Genomic DNA, 20,021 nt, shown 5'->3' with positions numbered 1-20,021 from the left:
CAAACTGAAGGCCAAGTTCCATATAACAGGGAATGTCAGAAACAGGTCTCGAAGTGGGCGTCCCAAGAAGACAACACCCCAAGAATACTGTTTTCTCACCCTGTCAGCAAGAACTCTATCCTCCAAGATGACAACACGCGCCCCCACAGAGCGGGGTTTATCAGAGACTACCTCCAGAATTTGGGAGTGGAGAGGATGGAGTGGCCTGCCAGCAGTCCTGACTTCAACCCCATTGAACACTTGTGGGATCAGCTTGGGTGTGCTGTTCATGCCAGAGTGACCAACACAACCATGTTGGCTGACTTGCGACGAATGCTGGTTGAAGAATGGGATGCCATCCCACAGCAGTGTGTGACCAGGCTGGTGACCAGCATGAGGAGGAAGTGCTAGGCTGTTGTGGCTGTGTATGGTTCTTCCACACACTACTGAGGCTCCTGTTTGTCCAATGAATAAATTGTTAAATTGTCAATATGTCTTGTTTCTTCAAACTCCAATCATCCAATCCACCAAACAAGGGTCAATGGCAGAATCAGCTGTTTGGCATTGGCAGAGAAGATGTGGCACATTTTTCATGGGCGCAACCCACATACTCAGCTCTGCTGCTCATCCCACAAATGCATGATCCTTACAAATGTAGTATCATTTAAAAGGGTAATAAACAGGCTTTCCAACGGTATAAAATTTATTGCCAAGAAGCATTGTTACAACAAAGAAATAATGTACCAAACACAAATTGCCTTGCTTTTTGTTTTAAGTTTAGAAGCCTGTTAGCTGGGAAAAGTATAAGTAAACTAGCAAATTTGCCAATTTACAAGATACATAAACACTATTTATCAGTTGTAAATATCCAGATTGTTTCAAAATGTTGCAGTCTATTATTTCAAACACTAAAAATAAAGTCTTACTTGTAAACATGACACCAAGGAGAACAGCTTTCACCAGTGAGCCCAAGCAATTTACTGATAAACAGCCAAGTGCTCAGTCATTTATGGATGTCTGACGCCTGCTGCCAGGCTCTCTTGGATATTTCAGATAAAGTATTTCACAGCAGCTGTTTTCAGCAGTTAATTATTCTTTTTTTCTTCTTGTTTTTTTTTGTTTTTGTTTTTGTTTTTGTTTTTTGAGACTCAGGACTACCATACCCTTGAATCATAAAAAGTTTTAAACTGTTTTTATGGGTGTCAGCTACTCCTCCTCCACAAGATACTTAAATGTGCAAAATCTGATAGGGTCCACTCTATTAAGTAGCCTATAGCCTACACCAGCAGAAGAACATGACAAGATATTGGCTACTGCCACCACAAGCTAGATAACTGTTGACAACCCCTGAGTTTACTGAAGGTTGTTGTGCTCTGTTTTGCCATGAAATACCTCCTTTTGGCAAAAATCTATTTTTAATTAATATTAATATTTAATATTATCCTTTTTAAATAAATGCCCATCTTTAAAGGCTATATTTAGGTGTAAGCATAGATTAAAATCAGTTTATTCATATAGGGAAGTTGGTCGCCGTGTTGCAAAATCAGTCATGATGAAATATGCTCAGATAGCTTTCATACTTTGCGTAATTTTCCATCACTAGTTTGCTACTGTGGAGAATTAAGCTTAGACCTTGTTGTTGAGAGCATTAGGCTAAATTTAAGACCTCTCTGTCACTTGGAAACCATCTCACACCGCTACTGTGGTCGGACTTTGCAGAAACTCACTGACGTGTGTCCACAACCTGCGACATTTAGTTTCGATGCAGCGGCTTCTCAGCTGTGTTAATGAGCTTCTTCCTCATTATGATACACGGACACGAGTCTGTTTGAGGAACTGAGCCCTGCCTGCCAGCTAGCAGAGGTGTATAAACCTGCCCGGATGAAGATTGATGTCTGAGAACATTAAGAATACTGTGCTTCATTTACACGGTAAAATCAACATCCTGAAGTAAAAGAGGAGCACGCTTTGAAAATGGACCCTGAAAGCCCCATCATCAACAGGGTGGAGAGAACTTTCTGGACTGTTTGGGTGAGCCTCATTAAAACTTACTGACTATAGAGATAAATGCTTCGATGTTAATGTGAAGAGGAAGTGTAATGTGGATCCAGGGCTACTCTCTTCCTGTATAGGGACTTATGCCTCAGGTTGTATTCTGTATTAACCCCCCTCCCCTTGTCTCCTCACCTCTCTTGCTCCCTCCTCTTCGTCTCCTTCTGACCTGGCTCACAAAGACATGGACTGTCTGCACATTGATGCTTTTTAGAAATTAAAGTCCCTGTGAGGAGTTTTGAGCTGGCTATGAAACAGACTCAAAGTAATATCAATTGTTTTTTTGAGACCAAATGAAACAAACAAACAAAGCTGTCAGATGACTGGCCACTCACATAAGTTTATTGTTAATGTGTGAAACCGCTGCTGGGGGTGGGGGTATTGGTGTCAGCACGCCACTGAAAATCTTTTATTAAACTTTCCACTGCAAAGATCATCCATGACTGAAATGTTTGACAGTTTAAAGAAGCAAGGTGATGGTTTTAGTCAGTAAACGCTGTAACATAAGCCTGGATTATAGTTATACGTTAAATCTACACTGTAGCATACATTATTAGTGCACATAGCCTGACATCCATCTCCTCAAACATGTAACTGTGTGCTGAAACAATGCAGACTGCAGGCCCTGTGATTGCTCCACTGGGTGGCATTAGGTAATAGCCAGATCAACTTGTCAACATCTGTCTTCCTCGGTGTGAATAATTCTCTGTCTGAACATATTCAGCACTCAGTCATTCCATCTCCCCATATGTCTCCCTCTGTGCAAAAAATGCAATAAATCAAAATCAGTATATATCAGTGACATTTATCTTCCATGCTCTTTCTTGCACACATCCAATGGAAATTTACAGACAAAAAGTAAAAATTGACAATTCAATTTGACCTTTAAAGCCTACTGTTTAAACATGCCAAACAAATTGATTGATGCGACTTGTAATGGATTATTTCTGAGGTATTTTTTGTTTTTAATAACCAAAGCATGAGGGTGAGGTTCAACACACTGTCCAATTGCACATGATTTCCTGTTTTCACTTACAGGAAACTTGTGTTAAAATTATCCCTGAAGATCTGATTTTTTTTTTATTAAGCTTGGGTAGTTTTCATCATCATCAGTCATAATAAGATTGGGATTGTGCAAATAAGAGAGAGTGCATTGTTTTAAACAAATGGGACCAAAATGAATCAAAATAGGGACTATTTTGTCAGTCAAAGCTCTTATGGGTTGTTTCCACCATGCAGTATGGTTCAGTTTGCTCTGTATGCATTTATTTGCATTTCCATTATCAAAAGTTAAGGGTCCTTAATAACTGACCTGTGCAGTCTTATTTTTTTAGCTCCCTTAAAAAGGGGTGCCAAGCGTCCCTGTCCATCCCTAAACAGTAGACTTTGACACACAGTAGACACAATGTAGTTTGCTCATTGGTCAAAAGAATCATCCCTTCTCACACAATAGTGGAAATGAACACAAACACCTGCCATGTTTAAATATCTTGTTTATTTCAAAAACAGAATATTATCAGGACAATATTTTTAATCAACATGTCAGCACGTAGTACCAACCCATGGACGACCTTGAAGGTGCAGACCCTCCTGGTGCTTGTTGTGACGAGGAGGTGCAGAGGGAACTGGACTGCACTGTGGGGTTATGTGTGGGGCACGACAAAGTGTTCCAGCTGCAGGTGTAGCCTTACCATCCAACGCACAATGCTGCCCACCAAATGAGGGTGCAGGTGCCTTTGGAAATGCAAACTGTACTAAACCATTATGTATTATTTTAGTTAACTAAGACTAACTAAATAACTAAAACTGAAATTAAAAAATCATTTTAGTTAAATGAAACTAAATAAAACTAAGCTTTAACAAAAAAAAAAACAAAAATTAACTGAAACTGTATAGTACGCTTACAAAACTAACTAAAATAGAATAAAAATAGAGACAAAATATCCTTAGTTTTAGTCTTTGACACAACCATACTGACTGGCACCTTCACCCATGTCTGGGGAGTGTAAAATTGTCTGAACTGATTGGTTAAGACTTCACATAGTGGTCATTTTATGTCTGAAGCGGTATTCAAACATCATCTTTGAATAAACAAAATGATAGGTGAAGAGTAGCCTGTTTGAATATGTTTTTTTTAAATGTATGACGTTCACTCAGCCCCGACATCTATCTGAAAACACTAAAACTAATAAAAACTAAACTAAAACAAAGTATTTTTGTAAAAATAAAAACTAGACTTAACTAACCAACCAGCTAATTAAAACCAAACTGAAATTGAACATAGAAAGCGAGAACAAATAAAATAAAAAACTAATGAAAAATCCAAAACTATTGTAACCTTGACTCAAACAAACTGGACAACCTGGTGGAGGAAGTTTACAAACCATCAAAGTAGCTCTTAGCAGTGTAAATAATGTTAATGTTAATTAAGTTACTGTATTCAGTCATGAAGGTGTTGTTTAAAGTGATGACCAACTCACTCACCTCAGGAGCTTTCAACAGCTCAATGGGCTATTTTAACGTCTTTGTTTTGGTGTACTCCATCATCACTGTTTTGGTTTCCTCCCATTGCTGTCATGAAACCACAGTAGGCCCCTTTAATTTGCCACACCCTCCGAGAAAAACCACAGTTTTAGGCCTTTTTATCAAACCAAATCTATCACAAAATATGAATGATGCAGATCTTCTGGCTTGGCAGAGGCTGACTGTGCTCTATCTGCCGAGCACTGAGCAGGTTAGTTTGGGAACAGTAATGAACCATAAAGTCTGAAGGAAGCAAAACTGACTTAGTTAAAGTTCATATTTTCATCAGGATACGTGCAACAAAAATCCAAACAAATGCTTTTCTTGTGTAGTGATGTGTAGCAATCGTAACATTGCAAACACTTATCTAAAGCCATTCACCCCAGAGGGGATTGTTTGACTTGTAATCAAGATCAAAATAAAAGTGTGTTCTATTTATGGGTACTTTATTGTGGGTTTAAGCATTGTCATGTTGTAACAGGAAGAGGCCATCCCCAGACTGCTGCTAAGCGACAAGAACATAACAATGTGAATACTTGCTGTTCCATAAAACCTTCTCTTAGCTACACAAAACAAAAAACAGCTGAAGATTTATTAAAAAAAAAAAAAAAAAAAAAAGAACGGGGGGTGGGGGGTAAAACAGTTGTGTCCATACATGGTAAATATTCAATCAGGATGTTTTTGAAACAAGGGAAATGTAAGCATATACGGTGTGAATATTGAAGAAGGAAAGCTAGATCAATCTATTGAGTCAGTTGCAGAAGACTTTATCAATTAATCATGAAGTATATGTCTTTCTCTCTGTCTTTCCCTCAGTCTTTTATAACCGGAGCTGTGAACAGATTGCTCAGGTCAGAGCCAGGAAACACTGATAGCAAAGACTCAAACTGTCTCCAAGAATCTACAGTTGACGGTGAGCTTGCAGAATGTAGTCATGAAGGGGGGGAAGCCAACATTAGAGAAGTCGATGAGGAACAACCAGTTACGACAACCTCTCTGCTTAGCTCATCTCAGCCAGCTGTTGCCTGGGAACTTTGCACCACAGAAATCGACCTTGGGCGTGATGAAAACAGCAAACGGTTCGAAACAAAGAAAGAGTCAGAGAGAGATGAAGACACAAAGGAAGAAGAGGTATCCAAAATGGGAAATGATAAGTCAGGGCTCATCCTGAAAGATGAAGAAAAAAAAGATGATTTGCTCACTCTTGAGCAAGATGACATGCCCAAAAATGAGAAATCTGATGAATGCTTAGAAATGAGGTCACAGATACATATGGATGATGCAATGGGTGAAAATTTGTCATGTGCTAAGGGAGAAGCTGAGTGGGAAATGAGCCTGAATGTTCAGCAAATAATGGAGGAAACTCAGCCAAGGATCCAGTACAAGGTAGAGGATGATGAACATGATGTGGTGGCAGATGACAATCAGAAGAAATCATGCACAATCACAGAGAAAGCAAGCATGCACATAGAAGAGCTTAGTGTGCAGAAAAATGAGACAGATCTATTGAAGAAGCATGAGGAAGTAGAAAGCAGTGATGGTGTCTTAATGCCAGCCTCTGAAAAAGAAATGGAGTCAGGTGTGGGTGCAGTACAGGTCGAAAAGCAGCTCTCAGCACAGGAAAAAATTTCAAATGATGACCTACTTGTGGCCTACAACAAAAGCATCACTGTACATGAGGATGAGCTGGTAGCTATTGGAAAAGAGCATGTGATGACTCCAAGAAATGAGAGCGAAAAATCAGAGGATGTGAAAGAGGAGGATGAGCGCTCAATGGACAAGAACGATCTGGCAGCCGTAATCCAGGAAGAAGATGAGACTAAGACTGAAAACAACCAGGCACTGAGAGAAGTGCTGGAGCAGGAAGAAAACTCACAAGAAGTGCCAGAAGACAACAATTCAAATGATCAAATCATTGAATTTGTGCTAAATGTTCAAATTGAGCCGCTCACAAATGAAAAGCAAGAGGAAGTGGCAAAGGACACCAGTGTGCAAACCAGATTAACAGAGACAGATTGCAGGGAGACAGAAAGCTATGACACTTTGATCAATACAAATGTGGGTGTTACATCATCAGATTATTCAGCATTTGAGAGGTTTCTTGATGAATATGAAGAGCAGGAAGATATTAAAGAAAGTAACTTCAGAGAAGCACATACAGCCTCATCAGTTACTGTAAAACCTGACATTGAGACTGGACAGGAACAAAGTGGGGAGTTAAAAAAAACTCCTGAGGGTATACTTGAAGGCCACTCTGTTGTGTCGGAGGAGCTTAACCCTCCCTCATGTGAGGAAGTACAAGAGGGAGTTCCTGAACACAACAATGAGCCAGGGCCAGATGAAAATACAACACAAAGGTTCCTGGAAGTTGGAGATTCCAAGGAAGTCCAGACCACCCAGTTACCAGAAGAGGTGGAGAGCAGAGAGACAGGGAGCCTTCAAAACAGTGGATGCAGTGCTGAAGTGGACTGTTTGCTGGTGCAGGAGCATATGAAAGATACTCAAGAAAAGAAAGAAACTAGTAAGAGTAACTTTGATTTGGTTGGTGCTGGACTGACACAAGAACCAGTGGAGCCAATTATAGAACAGCTACTTCAGGAAAAAGGACCTTTTTCTGCAGAAGAGGACAGAAAATCGATGGTTACCTCAATGACAACAGGGATCGAACCTGCAGAAAAGGAATCCGTGTCAGACTTTGGCTTTACAAATGAGAAAGATCTGCAAAATGAAGAGCTTTTGGTGGAAATGGCTGAGGGTCCTTCCAAAGAAGCAGATGCTGCAAGGGATGGCTTTCTAGCGATGGAAAAAATGTTAGTAGAGGAAACTCTGAAATTGCTTGAGGCAGAGGAGCAAAATACAACAGAGACAAGCCTTCTGGAATTGGCAGACACTGTGAATCTTGAGCCAAAAATCAACAGGACGTCTAATTTACTGGAGGACATTTCAGAAAATGTGCAGACAAAGCCTAAATCACTTGAGGACATAGAACTTCAAGATGCAGGGAAATGTTTAGAAGTCGCAGGTCTTAAAGTTGAGGAGGATGCAGACTGTGGAATGCAGAAAAGTGAGGTGGGAAACTTTGATCTGCAGGTTGCTGAAATGGCACCAGCTATAACCAAAGAGATGAGTGCTTTGATTTCAGAGTTAGCATTAACTAAAGATGCTAAGTCCCAAGAGATGAAAAATCAACTCTCAGACTTTCAAGAAACTCCTGACTCAGAGATAATGGAGTCAAAACCAAAAGATGTTACCATGATATCCACAGAAGAAATGCTGAAGCATGTTGTAGAATCAGAAGTAACTCATGGTGAAGAAACGGTTTGCTCAGGCAGTGGAAGTCCAGATCATATTGATGAGGAAATCCTTGATTTGTGGATGGAGACACTGTCAAAGGACGATGAAAAACATCAAAAAGGGACTGAACTTGGACTACAAATTCGCACTGATGTAGAGCTGGCAAAAGAGGAACAGAGAGAGGTGGAAGATGAGCAGCTTGTGGAGTCAAATTCAGGAGAATATGAGTTAGTGAGTGATGCAGAGATGTCTTCATCAACAGCAGAGTCTGGATTTTCTGACCAGTCTCTCAGTGAATTGGGAACTCAAAACAGTGAGGAACAGTTACTGAGATCAACCCACACAGGGCCGATCCATGGTACATATGACATGTTGGTGAATGCTTCAGAATCAGGGGACATCTCAGGGCAACAAGTAGAGCAACAAAACTCTGTATCTGAGGAAACAGCTGATGTGGAGCAGTCATACCTAAAAGATGAGGGGTCTGTAGCAGGATATAACCTTGAAGAGAGAGGGTTGGGAGTGATGAGTCAAGAATGGGATCAAACACAGGAAAAATCACATGAATCACACAGAGAGATTGATGAGGAGGAGACAGACCTTTCAAGAAAAGCAGACTTCAAAATCACAGAAGATATGTCACTGACAGAAGACCCTCAGGAGGCTCTTATCAAAGTGGAGTCTCTTGACATAACTCCACCTGAGGCTAAAGAAGATATTTTACAAACTGAATCATCTCAATCACCAAGTAGCTCAGATGCTTCATCTGAGGAGGGAATTCTGTTGGCTGAATTTGGTCCAGGAGATGTCACCTTGGCCCAGTCAGACGAGACGTCACTGAAGCTGCCCTCGCTTGAGAAGATGCAGCTTGGATGGTCAGAGGACAAAACCGATTTAGTACCTGGGCCTAACAGGGCTGAGGTGGAAGAACAGCTGAAGCTTGAGTCTGAAGATCAGACTGAGGTATTTTTTTGTTTAACTAACCATCAAAATAGTCAGATTGTCATATATTGACTAAAATACTGTTCACAACCTATAGCCATACAATGGATTTATCTTCTTTCCTTTTCCAGTTGGATACCTCTGTGCTGGACTTCAGTGCACAAAGATCAAGAATTGCTGTAAAAAACCCTCATGTTCGACCACCCAAAGATCCCCGCTCTTTGCTACTTATGCCTTCCGTTGATCCCACACCTGCTCCTGTCAAAGTCCCTGCAGGTGTTCCTCTGGGAGGCATGGGCATTGGGATAAAACTGCCTGGTAGGTTGCTCGTAACATATGGAAACCTTCCTCGTGTTTGTTTTCATAAACCATAAACAATATCAATCACTTTTATTGTATTCCAGGGCTTGGTGCTGGATTTCCTGTTCTGAAAAAGACACAACATGTATTAAAAGATGAAAACAGCTCAGAGGACAACTCACAGGTACTATTAATGGTTTTTCAGTACTACTTTTATCTTGTATTGTAGCACATACATGATTAAAACTCCCCTCTATCAAAAGGAGCCAGAGACAGAGAAAGAAGAGAAGAGCGACTCTACCAAACAAGATGAGACACAACACAGACCTAAATGGATGCCACCAAAACATCCAGGGTAAAGTATCAAAGTGCTTACACTGTTAAATTCAACACAAATGAGGCATCTTGTATTCAGATGGTTTTTGATTCTTGGGTTTACTCTTTCCTCCTCAGATTTGGAAATCCATTGATGTCTGAGCTGAAAACCAAACTGAAGAAAACCACGAAAGACTGAGATGAAGATGAATTGTTTTCCCTTCTGTGAATATTTGAATATAAATATATAAACTGCTTTATTTGGTGTATATATCAAACTGATTACACTGATTAAATGTTTTTAATGTGTGTGACTTTGCCTGTGTTAAATGTTTGTAATAAAAAATAACTTCAAAATAAATGGTGCTCTCTTTAATTGAAAATGTTGCATGCACTTTGCATGGGTATGTTTTTGCAGCAAAGACAATAACCTTAAAGTCTAAAGTATGAAACATGCAATAATTGGGATGCAACAAAAAGTAGTTAAAGTGCAGCATTTTGCACATTTTAAAATGTTTAATGTTTTTGTTTATTAAACATGTAAAATAATGAGAATGTGCAAATAAAGTTAGAAAAGAGCAAGTGGAAGATTTAAATTTTTGGTGAGGATTTATAGATACACTAGATGGCAGCACGGGGCTCATAGGACTCACCAGTGCTAAAATACACGAAGAAGAAATCTAGCGTTCTGATTGGTTGGAATCATCCAATAAGTTTGAGATAAACCGAAGTTTGAACCAGAGCGGCGTTTGAGTGGTTGTGACTTCAAGTTTTCGGTGTTATTTGACATTTAAAGTAAATGAAACTATAAATGCCGAAAAAAGAGATCGCAAAATCTTTTGTGAATATTCAACAGGTAGAAAAGTGCGCCCTGACGTCTAGTAGGTAAGTCAAAGCTGTTGACGAACGACTGACGTTGCTCTGCTAACTTGATCGTAGCTAGCAGTCAGTTGAGCAGGGCTAGAAAAGACAACTGTCATTATAGAAAACTTGCTGTGTGATTATCTGATGGGTGAAGTTATAATAGCACTGCCTATATGCCTAGAATAAGCCGTAATTAACTTTTTAGATAACAGACGCAGTTTTAGTCTTATTAACATCACATAAAATGTGGCCTAGGTGGTCTATTAAAACCAGTGATACATACTTTGATGTACCAGCCTGTAAGTCACTTATGTTGTAATCAGAGGTGGAAAAAGTATCACTACTGTAATCATGTAAAAGAACATTTTCTTTTGTTAAAATATACTTCAGTAGAGATACAATTACTGGCCGATATATTTACCCAAGTAAAGAGAGAAATATTTAATTTAAAGTTTACTAAAATTATGAAATACCGAGAAGTTGTACTGTAAATGTGATCTTTCATAACTGGCAGTAACAAGAATGAGAATATGAATCTTTAATCAAGTGTTTTTATGTTGTCACACCTTTATAATAAAGTGAATTTTGTATTTATTTAGGCTATTTAATGTAAAATTATTATTTGACAATGTGCTGCTGTAGTGATCTTTAATAGCCTACAGCTATTAAACCAAAATGATCAACACAAAATAGTTTTATCAGAAATGAGTTACTGTTTGATCCATTTTTTACAGATATCCCCTTGTCAGCCATTATAAGTAAATGTGATGCATAATAAACACATATCAGTCCAGTCCTGATTAGATCAGCAATCTGTGTTAACTTTTTAATCTTGATGCGTTTTTCACCAATCTTTTTAATTAACAAAAACATAAATAAACAAGGAAAGTATGACTTTTTTGCTAACTTTTCTAGAAAACAAGACTTGAATGATTGCATCATGTGTAGAGCACACCATCTCTGCTGCAAAAAAAGTTTTAAACTTGTATTTTTTACACATATATGGTTAAAGAAATATTTCACCTTCTACGACCAACTGTTGATGGTGGAAACAGATATTTGCATACAAAACTGAACTGAGTCAGACTTGATTGAAACATAACCAGTTTGACTCAAGCTATAAAGTTTTTACCACTTTAGTGATTTTTTGATGCAGATCATATAAATCAGAGGTTCTCAACTGGACTAGCATCAAGAGGACCCAAATATCCTTACTTTTTCAACCAGAATCAAATTGTTTAAATAAAAGAATGGGACAGTTTGGTCTTGAGCTAGAACAAAAGATCTGACAGAACAACGAGATGGAGACATGTCTTTCAAAATAAAAGCACAATATAGTTTTTTGCCACAAATTTCCTCCAGGCACACTTCCACAACCCACTGAAAAATAATCTCTTGATTCACCCTTATGTCCAGACCCACCAGATGACAACCAAGTATATAAATAATGCAGATTTTATTGTTTTCAAACTGTATCAAAATTGTTAACATTTTCAAAACCCTGTCTTGTATTGAAAAGTTAATAAAATTGTTAACTCTGTTTTATCCTCAGTCTATAACCACGAAGTACCAGAGAAGACATCTTGAAAACATGTGTCCAGAGCTCTGAGTGTTGTTCCTAGTCACTTATAACAAGAAACTCTCTGGAAAAAACAATACATGTCATTCAGCATGGCCAGTGAGACAACAACAACAGTGCAAACCTCATATGTTCATGAAAATGACGATGCTGATGATGACTGGGAAAATATTCCACCTGAAGGAGAGGTCCAAGTGGGAGATGCGGTTGGAGGTTCCTCTGCACAGCAAAGTGGAGAAAATCCACCCCTCTCTAACACTTGCACCTTTTCAACTCCAGCTCCACCAAGCAGCAAAATCAAAGCCAAGTCACGGCTCTCTGGACTCCAGTCTGCTCTGACGCCAATTTTAAAATACCTTAATATTAGTAATAAATGTCTGTCTCCAGGGTCTTTAAAACAATGTGATGCAAATAGTCAAAAATCAAATGAAGATTCAAACCGACACCCTGACTCACAGCTCTCCAGCAGCCATCCTGGACAACCAACGGTGGGTACGAATGCTCCCATGCGCCTGCTGGAGGACGAATATTTACCAGAAATAACTCTTCTTGATGTGACTTGTGATTCTACGATGCAAGTAACAAGAAATGATTCAGCTCTTCCTGACAGTGTGCCTGCTACACCTGTAACAGCCCAGACTGTGTGCTCTTCATTCACTTCTCACCAGCCTTCCAAGTTGAATGTCTCCAGCAGTTTAAATACTACCTCTCAGATGCTAAGCATGAAGATGGATGATCCCCCTGAGAGCGCTTTTGCTCCTCTACGATGGCTGGATGATAGATACTTCCCAGAAATAACTCTCCTGGACGTAACACGTGATTCTGAGCTGTCGCCAGCAGGAGAACGATCCTCCATGAACATTACGCAGGATATTTCACCAGCGGATACTGCAAAAACCAACATGGACTCTTCAGAACTCAACGGTCAAACTGCAGCAGAGTTCAAGCGTGATTCTGAGTTATTGCCAGCAAGCGAACGATCCTCCATAAACGTTACACTGGGTATTTCACCAACTGGTACCGCAAAAAACAACATAGACTCTTCAGGATTCAGTGGACAAACTGCAGCAGAGCCCAATCATGAGTCAGAGCCATTGGCTGCAGGAGAACAATCCCCCTTAAATGTTACACTGGATATTTCACCAGCAGAAACGTCAAGAACCAACATGGCTTCCTCAGAGTCTGCCACGTTGGACATAATTCAAAGTGAGGACTTGTCAAGCACTCTTGAAGGTAATGCCACACATACCATCAGCTCTTTCCATGAACAGTCGAATGTAACAAAACCCTCTTTGGAATTAACGCGGGATATTTCTATGAGCAACATTTCAGGAAACAGTCGCCCCTCATTGGCAGAAAGTGAACAAAACATGCCGAACATTCACACAATAGCAGAAGACACACCTGGAACCCATCCTGTTAACGTTACACATGACATGAGCTCCTCCAGTGACATGTCTGTACAGAGTGCTAAGACACAGTTCTCTACTTCTGATATGCAGTGTGACACCAGCTCAAAGACTGTAACCTCTGAAGTGCAGCCTGTGTCGACCACAAATACTGAAGAGCTACATACTAGCCACAATTCACATCTGTCAAGCCTGAGCCCTAAAACATCTGGATCTGCAAATGACACATTTACTGTTGGCCAAACTGCCAGTCTGAGTTCCTCTAGCAGTTTAAGCAGCACAGCTCAAACACCTCAGAATAAAACGTTGGATCTTCCAGCAGAGGGTGAGACTAAAGACTCGGCTACTCATCTCTCTAGAAATATAACTGAAAACTCCCCTGTTGTGAATTTTTCTGCCTTAAAAACAAAAGGCACATGTGAAGTGCAGAATGCCACTTTTGATAGGAATTCTTTTCAAAAATCCAGTGGAAATTCAACACTAGGGGAAGCTGCTGCTGGAACCTTCTGCCTCCAAAACAACACATTCGATACCAGACCTACTCAGCTGCAGAACGGCACGATAACTCTGTCAGAAAAGACTGACGGTCATCAGAACACTTTGGACAAGCCTTCTACTTCTAAGGTTTGTGACGTAACAAGCAGCCCTAAAAACACCACTTCTGAAATCCAGCCTTGTGAAACCTCTAAACAGAATAGGTCAACGACCAATACAGACCCCAATGCCAAGACATCTGACGTCCCTGAGAGCACATTTGAGGCCGACCCACAAATGGAGAAAGCTTCTGGTTTATCCAAAAGAGAGACTAAGGATTCATCACAGTCTGGTCTGCCAATGACAGACAGTCTCTCCGACTCCTCTGTCCATCAAAGCAGAGATCTGGAGAGCAACAAAGCAAACACATTCCTATTAGATGACACCCTAGATTTAGCAGCAGCTGCTTTGATAACATCAACGCCAATGCCTAGCTGTAAAGTGTTTAACTTTAATAATGAAAGAGAGGTGGGCAAGATCTCTGGGGCAACAAAGAAGCTGTATGGGGACGTTCCCAATAAGCCTGACAGTCCTGTGACCTCGGACATTCCTCCAAACATTGTCTGCGACAGGAAAACATTCCTGACGAAACCTGCTGCTAAATCCCTCCTACCGCCATCCAAATCCACATCTCACCTGTTGAAGTACAAACCAGCCTCATTACTTCCTGGAAAGTTTGAGCTCCCAACCGCAGGCCTGCCCATGACGAGACAGAGAACCCAGGCTGAAGCTCTGAGAAGTACTGCTGCCTCTGATGTACCCCAAGTGGTAATAATCTTATGTTTTTAATTTTTTTTTTCCTTTCTTTTTTAGATTTGAGCCTGTCTGTTAAATTTAAGGCTGTTACTCACACATCTCTCACAGTGTGAAGTTTTCACTGTTTCAAGGGCAGGTTATGATCAACAGATGCTGTTGTAGTAATTACAAGATATCCAAGATAGCATGAAAAGCAGTGTCCAACCCAAATTATTTTTTTGCCTTTATATCAAGCTACGTTTGAATGAACATAGCCACTGTATTAATAAGAGTGATTAGAACATTCTGGTGAGCAGATACCAGCATGAAACAGCTTTGTTATGTGAATGATGATTGCACTAGTTGTGTGAAGTAAATGTCATCATTACTGTTTTACCTACAGTATTTTTGACCCTTATTTACCTGCTGCGTTCACATGTCAGTTCACCCTGATTTCATGTGGAAAATTTACTCTGGGACTGGCAGGAAAAAGTCAAGCTCAAGTTGGGGTGAAAAATTGGCTGTTAGCAGTTTTGTGTCCTTTTCTGTTTCATCTTTTAAATCAACTTCTCGAAATAACTACAGAAATAACCAGGCATGAACAACATGTTAATTAAATCCTTTTGTGTTTTTCAGCCTGCAGGAATACCAAACTCCTACAACTTGCGAGCTACAACAACAGGTGCAGTAGCTTCTCCTACATTTTTCAGAAATTTCACTTTGAATCTTTATTTATCAGAAAAACATGATGAGAATGTAAAACATCTTTGCACCCTATGAGATTAAGTTCCTGAGTGGTTTTTTGATAGGTTAAGAAATATATTGAAAATAACACTGATGTTCTGGTGCCTCTTTATAGCCTTCAAAAGCAATCAAGACCAAAGTATAAACATTTTCTGTTTTTACGTGCTTGTCCATGTAAGAATTAATGGTATTTAGAGCAGTGAAGCCTGTACATAACCAGCCTGTCTCTATTTGTGAGTAAGCCCTGCCACCTCAGTGTGAGCAGAAGTCATTGAGAAGCCTTCAGTGTTCAGAGAGATTTTAGTGAAATAATCTAAAATAATGAGAAGAAATGAATTCAGCCACTAAGAGAGGACTTTTTGTTTAAGACTGTCCCAGAAAAGCAACAGAAAAAAGGTGGTAGCAGCTTGATGGCTTTAGAGTAAGCATCAAGAGGTCTCTGTCCATGTTTGTTCTCACTCAGTCATGGCTGCATCTCCTCCCCTCTTTCTGTAGAATAACACATCAGGATATCATCTTTAAACTCATATTTAATGCTTTGGTTTGTTGTGTTTTTGAGAAAATAGCAATCTGACAATAACAAATTAGCGTTTATCTAAAACTCTGGCGCACAACGAGGCACATCAGCGCACACTCTAGACCAAAGACAGGATATCAACAACTGACACTAGAGAGATCATCTGAAAAATCTCCAAAACCAGTCACTGATGTAGGGAGAGAAAGACACAGGTAGAGTTAGCATGCTACTGTTAGTTAATAAAGTTGGAAAACTTTTTAGGTCTTTCTGAGCAACATAAACGATCAGTCAACATAATCATTAATTTAAAAAGCAGATTAAAGTGGTTAGGGGAAAATGGATCAGGTTGTAAATGTTTTGTCTGATAACTTTCTGCCCTGTCATTCAGGAGTTGGTTGATCTGTGTTGTTTCCTGATCTTAGCGCTGTTTGATGTGTCTTCCCCCACTTTCTCTCCCTATATTTTCTGTCTCTCTCTATCTATTTTATCCAAATAAAGGCAGAAAAGCCCCAAAATAATAGATTTCTTTTTTATTTTTGTGCTCAGGCTACTCGAAGCATTAGCTAAGAATCTGACTTTTAACAGCATCAGCATTGTTTGTCAAACATTTTCTTTCTTTTCATTGCTTTTTTTTTTTTTTATTTAGTACAGTCTTTTGGCTCTACACTCGTATTAAAGTAAGGATTTTGTTTCTACACCACCTCTCAAGCTTGGGGTGAATAACTCAACAAAGATACAGCTTAAAATTAAACGGTATACATTTCAAAAACATTGAAATGGCCAAAACCAATCATTTTAAACCTCCATATAGCCATATTAAAAACAAGACCATGAAAGAATACCCTCTCCATGGGAATCTATGCATACACAGTAAACTTTATCCACACTCTGTCCCCTTTGTGCTCACCTAGGATCCAAGCTGCCAAATTCTGGCTTGCGTAAACCACAATCAAGTGGCATACCTTCAGGTATCCAGAGAGCTACAGCAGGTCTCAGGCCGCCAACAACAAGAAGCAATGCACCAGCACCTCCTCCTCCTTCTTCAGACAATGACAAACCACGATCACCTGCAGGTACTCTTACTGTGGTCCCACTGCTACAGCTCTGGCTGTTTATTCTGACATTCAACTGTAAAATAAACAGAAATTTAACAGCAAAATGAGCACAGAATTAAAAAAGAACAGCTATCAAGAAGAGCAAGAATGAGAGGGCAGTTTGGTTTTAAACTGTTTATAAATGTTATGTTCTGGCATGCCAGCATTAGCCTCAGAAGCCAAAGGTTTTTATAAACACTCAAGCGTATGTACATCATTATTTCATTTTTGCAAGGCTATACCAAATGCAAAAAGCAAAGTTTTACTTGAAGAGATGAATGACCAGTACTCATTAACAACACCGAACAACATGAGAAGAGAGAGGCTAAGAGTTAACAAAAACATTTTATAGATGAAAATAGTAAAATCCAAAGGTTTTTATTTTCTTTAATACTGGAGTTTTGCATACGAACATGAGTGAGGTTGATACTTCTTTCTTTTTTTAACCGTGTGATCCTTCATTTTCATGCAGTTTTTTGTTTTATCTGCCTTATTACCAACAGCGACAAAGCCAGCTACGAAGATGGCACAAGGGAAGAAGCACCCTTTAAGCAGAGCTGAAACTTTGCAAGTTGCAGCAAAGAGGAGGAGAACGGGTAAATGCTGAATATTGTAAAAATGCCTATGATTCTTAGACCTGATTTGTGGTTTTGCACATAAGCATCTTCATCCCCTGTAGAAACTGCTTACCAGTTATTGTGATGGTTTTTAATTACAATGTGGATAATTCACTGACTGTAGTATCTTCTCCTTTCAGATGCTCCTTTATCATCCAATAATGCTGAAGCATCCTCATCTTCCTCTGATGCAGCAAATAGAGCCAAAAACCTGAAACAGCCCACTACCAATCAGAGAGCTTTACCGGCTAAAACCCAAAGAGAAGGTAGGTTAGGATTTTCTCATGTTGTGAATGAAGCATTTTCAGGTCTTTTTGGTTACTTAGACTCTTTGGTACTTGCTCTTTACCACATGCCTTCAGAAGCTGCAGCACCAGCCTGTACTGCATCTGGTGATGCTGTCAGCAGAAGCAAAGCCCTCAGACAGCCTGGACCCAGCCTTAGAGGTCTGCTAGCCAAACCTCAAGCCCACGGTAAGCTAAATAAACTTGTCATGGGACTCAATTCCATCAGTTATTTTCACAGTGCTGCTAAAAATCGGCCGTCTTGCTCTTTATGCAAGCTAACAAACTACATTTATTGATTTTCTTTTTATTTTTTTTTTTTAAGATTTATTTTTGGGCATTTTTGTGCCTTTATTAGATAGAGGAGGACAGTGGATAGAGCCGGAAACAGGGTCAAGAGTGGGGGAGGGACATGCGGCAAAGGGCCTCGGGCCAGATTCGAAACCGGGCCGCCCGCATACATGGGGAGCGCCCTTAACCACTAGGCCACCTGCTCCCCCCATTTATTGATTTTTATTGATGTTTCCATACCAACAGCTTTTTTCATTTAAAGATTAAAAATCTTCAACCCAGCAATCCACACACCTTTTACCTCCACCAAGGAGGTTATGTGATCGGGTGGGTCTGTTTGTTTGTTTGTTAGTTTGTTAGCAACAGAACTCAAAAAGTCATTGATGGATTTTCATGAAATTTTCAGGAAATGTCACAAATGGCATAAGGAAGACCTGATTAGATTATGGGACTAATCTGGATTAAGAGAAAGCCACTGTTGAAGAAAACTCATTAAATCTCAAGTAGAGTTCGTCAAAAGGCATGTGTGAGACTGCATGGTCAAGTGGAACAAAGTTCTTCCATCTAATAAGACCAAAATGGTGCTTTTTGAACATCAGGCAAGACACGGTATTCAGCGGACATCAAACACTGCACATCACCACAAACACAACATCCCCACTGTGAAGCATGGTGGTGGCAGCATCATGCTGTGGGGATGCTTCTTAGCAGTCGATCCTGGAAGGCTTGTAAAGGTACAGGGTAAAATGAATGTGGCAAAATACAGGAAATGCCTGAAGGACAACCTTAATCAGTCTGCAAAACTATAATAGTTTCAGTTTGTGAGTAGTGGGGGATGTTAGCGGCTGCTCATGCTGACATGATGGCATATGTATCAGTACTTTAAACTGGCCATAGTATATAGGCATGTACAACATATGTATTAAATCTGTCTTGTACACCAGATTTTACAGTAGTTGGCTTAAAGGAAGAGATGTTTACTCTAATGTAACACATCAAAAAGAATGATTTGCTTTGTTTTGCAGGTTGTGCCAACTGTGTAGCACTTGAAGAGCAACTGAAAAAGAAGTCAGAAGAAATAAAGAAACTTAAAGAAGGTATGAACTGTGACTTTAGCTCTGTCTCTATTAAAGTGTGCAAAGGATTTGTAAAAATCAAGCTGCAACATCATGAAACTGGAGGGTTGTCAGTGTTGTTTGTAACCCCTCATGTGACTTCCAATGACACAACAAGTCACTTTAACTGCTTTCATCATAATATGTTTGTCATCTTTGAGCTTGTCTTGGCTTCAGTCGCGTTTGGCCATATCAGATCATTAACTTTTGTAGTCATAGATGTATTGGTCACATTTACAGGATGATAATTTATTGGTAAATACACATAACTGACCAGTCTTAACCTTTTATAGAATTTGTTGCATGTTAAATGTGTTGTTTAATTGATGCCATTTTCCTTTGTTTCAGAGTTGCAAAAGTACCGCAAAGAAGAAGAGGAATGCTGATGTAGTTTTGAATATTTGTAAACTTATAAGTCACAATGTTTCACACTGCATGATTTTTGTAACCAATAAATGTCCTTTTATATGAACAAAACCACATAATATTTAACTCTAATCTTTTAACTTGCTGCTTTGTTTGTTGTGATGCTTATTATAATAAACTGGCTTTGGCTGACCAGTAATTACTTATAAGTCATATCTGGTCTTATGTTTTATCCTCACCACAAGAAAGTTAAATATATGATTAAAAAGACAGCGTAAGTACTTTAATAAAGTTTGTGAGAATAAAACAGCATACTTCTCAATGCCAGTGTAAATATCAGCATTTATTAATGTAATTTTAAACTGTGTGTTAAACTTTCAAGTCTTTAATATGGAGTATCACATCTTTAAAATACCTTATACTTTATGAAAATATAAATAAAAACATGAAACCCTACTTCAAGAAGC

At 39.4% G+C, this 20,021-nt stretch overlaps 2 protein-coding genes across 3 annotated transcripts; both read left to right on the top strand.

Annotated features, from left to right (window-relative positions):
• The first annotated feature begins 1,604 nt into the window (after window positions 1-1,604).
• On the top strand, window positions 1,605-9,774 carry si:ch211-136m16.8. The gene is made up of 6 exons (XM_041815662.1): window positions 1,605-2,010; window positions 5,371-8,811; window positions 8,922-9,108; window positions 9,195-9,274; window positions 9,354-9,445; window positions 9,544-9,774. The coding sequence occupies exons 1-6, from the start codon at window positions 1,954-1,956 to the stop codon at window positions 9,602-9,604; spliced, it is 3,918 nt and encodes a 1,305-aa protein (XP_041671596.1). The 5' UTR covers window positions 1,605-1,953; the 3' UTR covers window positions 9,605-9,774.
• A 380-nt stretch (window positions 9,775-10,154) lies between these two features.
• On the top strand, window positions 10,155-20,002 carry LOC121528297 (flocculation protein FLO11-like). Of its 2 annotated transcripts, none has more exons than XM_041815667.1 (9): window positions 10,155-10,290; window positions 11,822-14,559; window positions 15,163-15,208; window positions 16,699-16,860; window positions 17,385-17,477; window positions 17,639-17,764; window positions 17,864-17,971; window positions 19,099-19,170; window positions 19,537-20,002. In XM_041815667.1, exons 2-9 carry the CDS (start codon window positions 11,929-11,931, stop codon window positions 19,572-19,574), a joined length of 3,276 nt encoding a protein of 1,091 aa, XP_041671601.1. In that variant the 5' UTR covers window positions 10,155-10,290; window positions 11,822-11,928; the 3' UTR covers window positions 19,575-20,002. The 2 variants fall into 2 exon arrangements, with proteins under 2 accessions (XP_041671601.1, XP_041671599.1); XM_041815665.1 differs by having other exon boundaries at window positions 17,861-17,971.
• The last annotated feature ends 19 nt before the right edge of the window (window positions 20,003-20,021 follow it).

The sequence above is a fragment of the Cheilinus undulatus genome, linkage group 20, assembly GCF_018320785.1.
Source record: "Cheilinus undulatus linkage group 20, ASM1832078v1, whole genome shotgun sequence".
Lineage (NCBI taxonomy): Eukaryota > Metazoa > Chordata > Actinopteri > Labriformes > Labridae > Cheilinus > Cheilinus undulatus.
This window is presented reverse-complemented; position numbering and strand designations above follow the sequence as displayed.

Coding starts and splice junctions, on each gene's coding strand:
- si:ch211-136m16.8 (XM_041815662.1), top strand. CDS start 1,954: ATGGACCCTGAAAGCCCCATCATCAACAGGGTGGAGAGAACTTTCTGG. Junction 9,109..9,194: donor CATTGGGATAAAACTGCCTG/GTAGGTTGCTCG, acceptor ATTGTATTCCAG/GGCTTGGTGCTGGATTTCCT. Junction 9,275..9,353: donor GCTCAGAGGACAACTCACAG/GTACTATTAATG, acceptor CTCTATCAAAAG/GAGCCAGAGACAGAGAAAGA.
- LOC121528297 (XM_041815665.1), top strand. CDS start 11,929: ATGTCATTCAGCATGGCCAGTGAGACAACAACAACAGTGCAAACCTCA. Junction 14,560..15,162: donor CCTCTGATGTACCCCAAGTG/GTAATAATCTTA, acceptor TGTGTTTTTCAG/CCTGCAGGAATACCAAACTC. Junction 16,861..17,384: donor CAAACCACGATCACCTGCAG/GTACTCTTACTG, acceptor TATTACCAACAG/CGACAAAGCCAGCTACGAAG.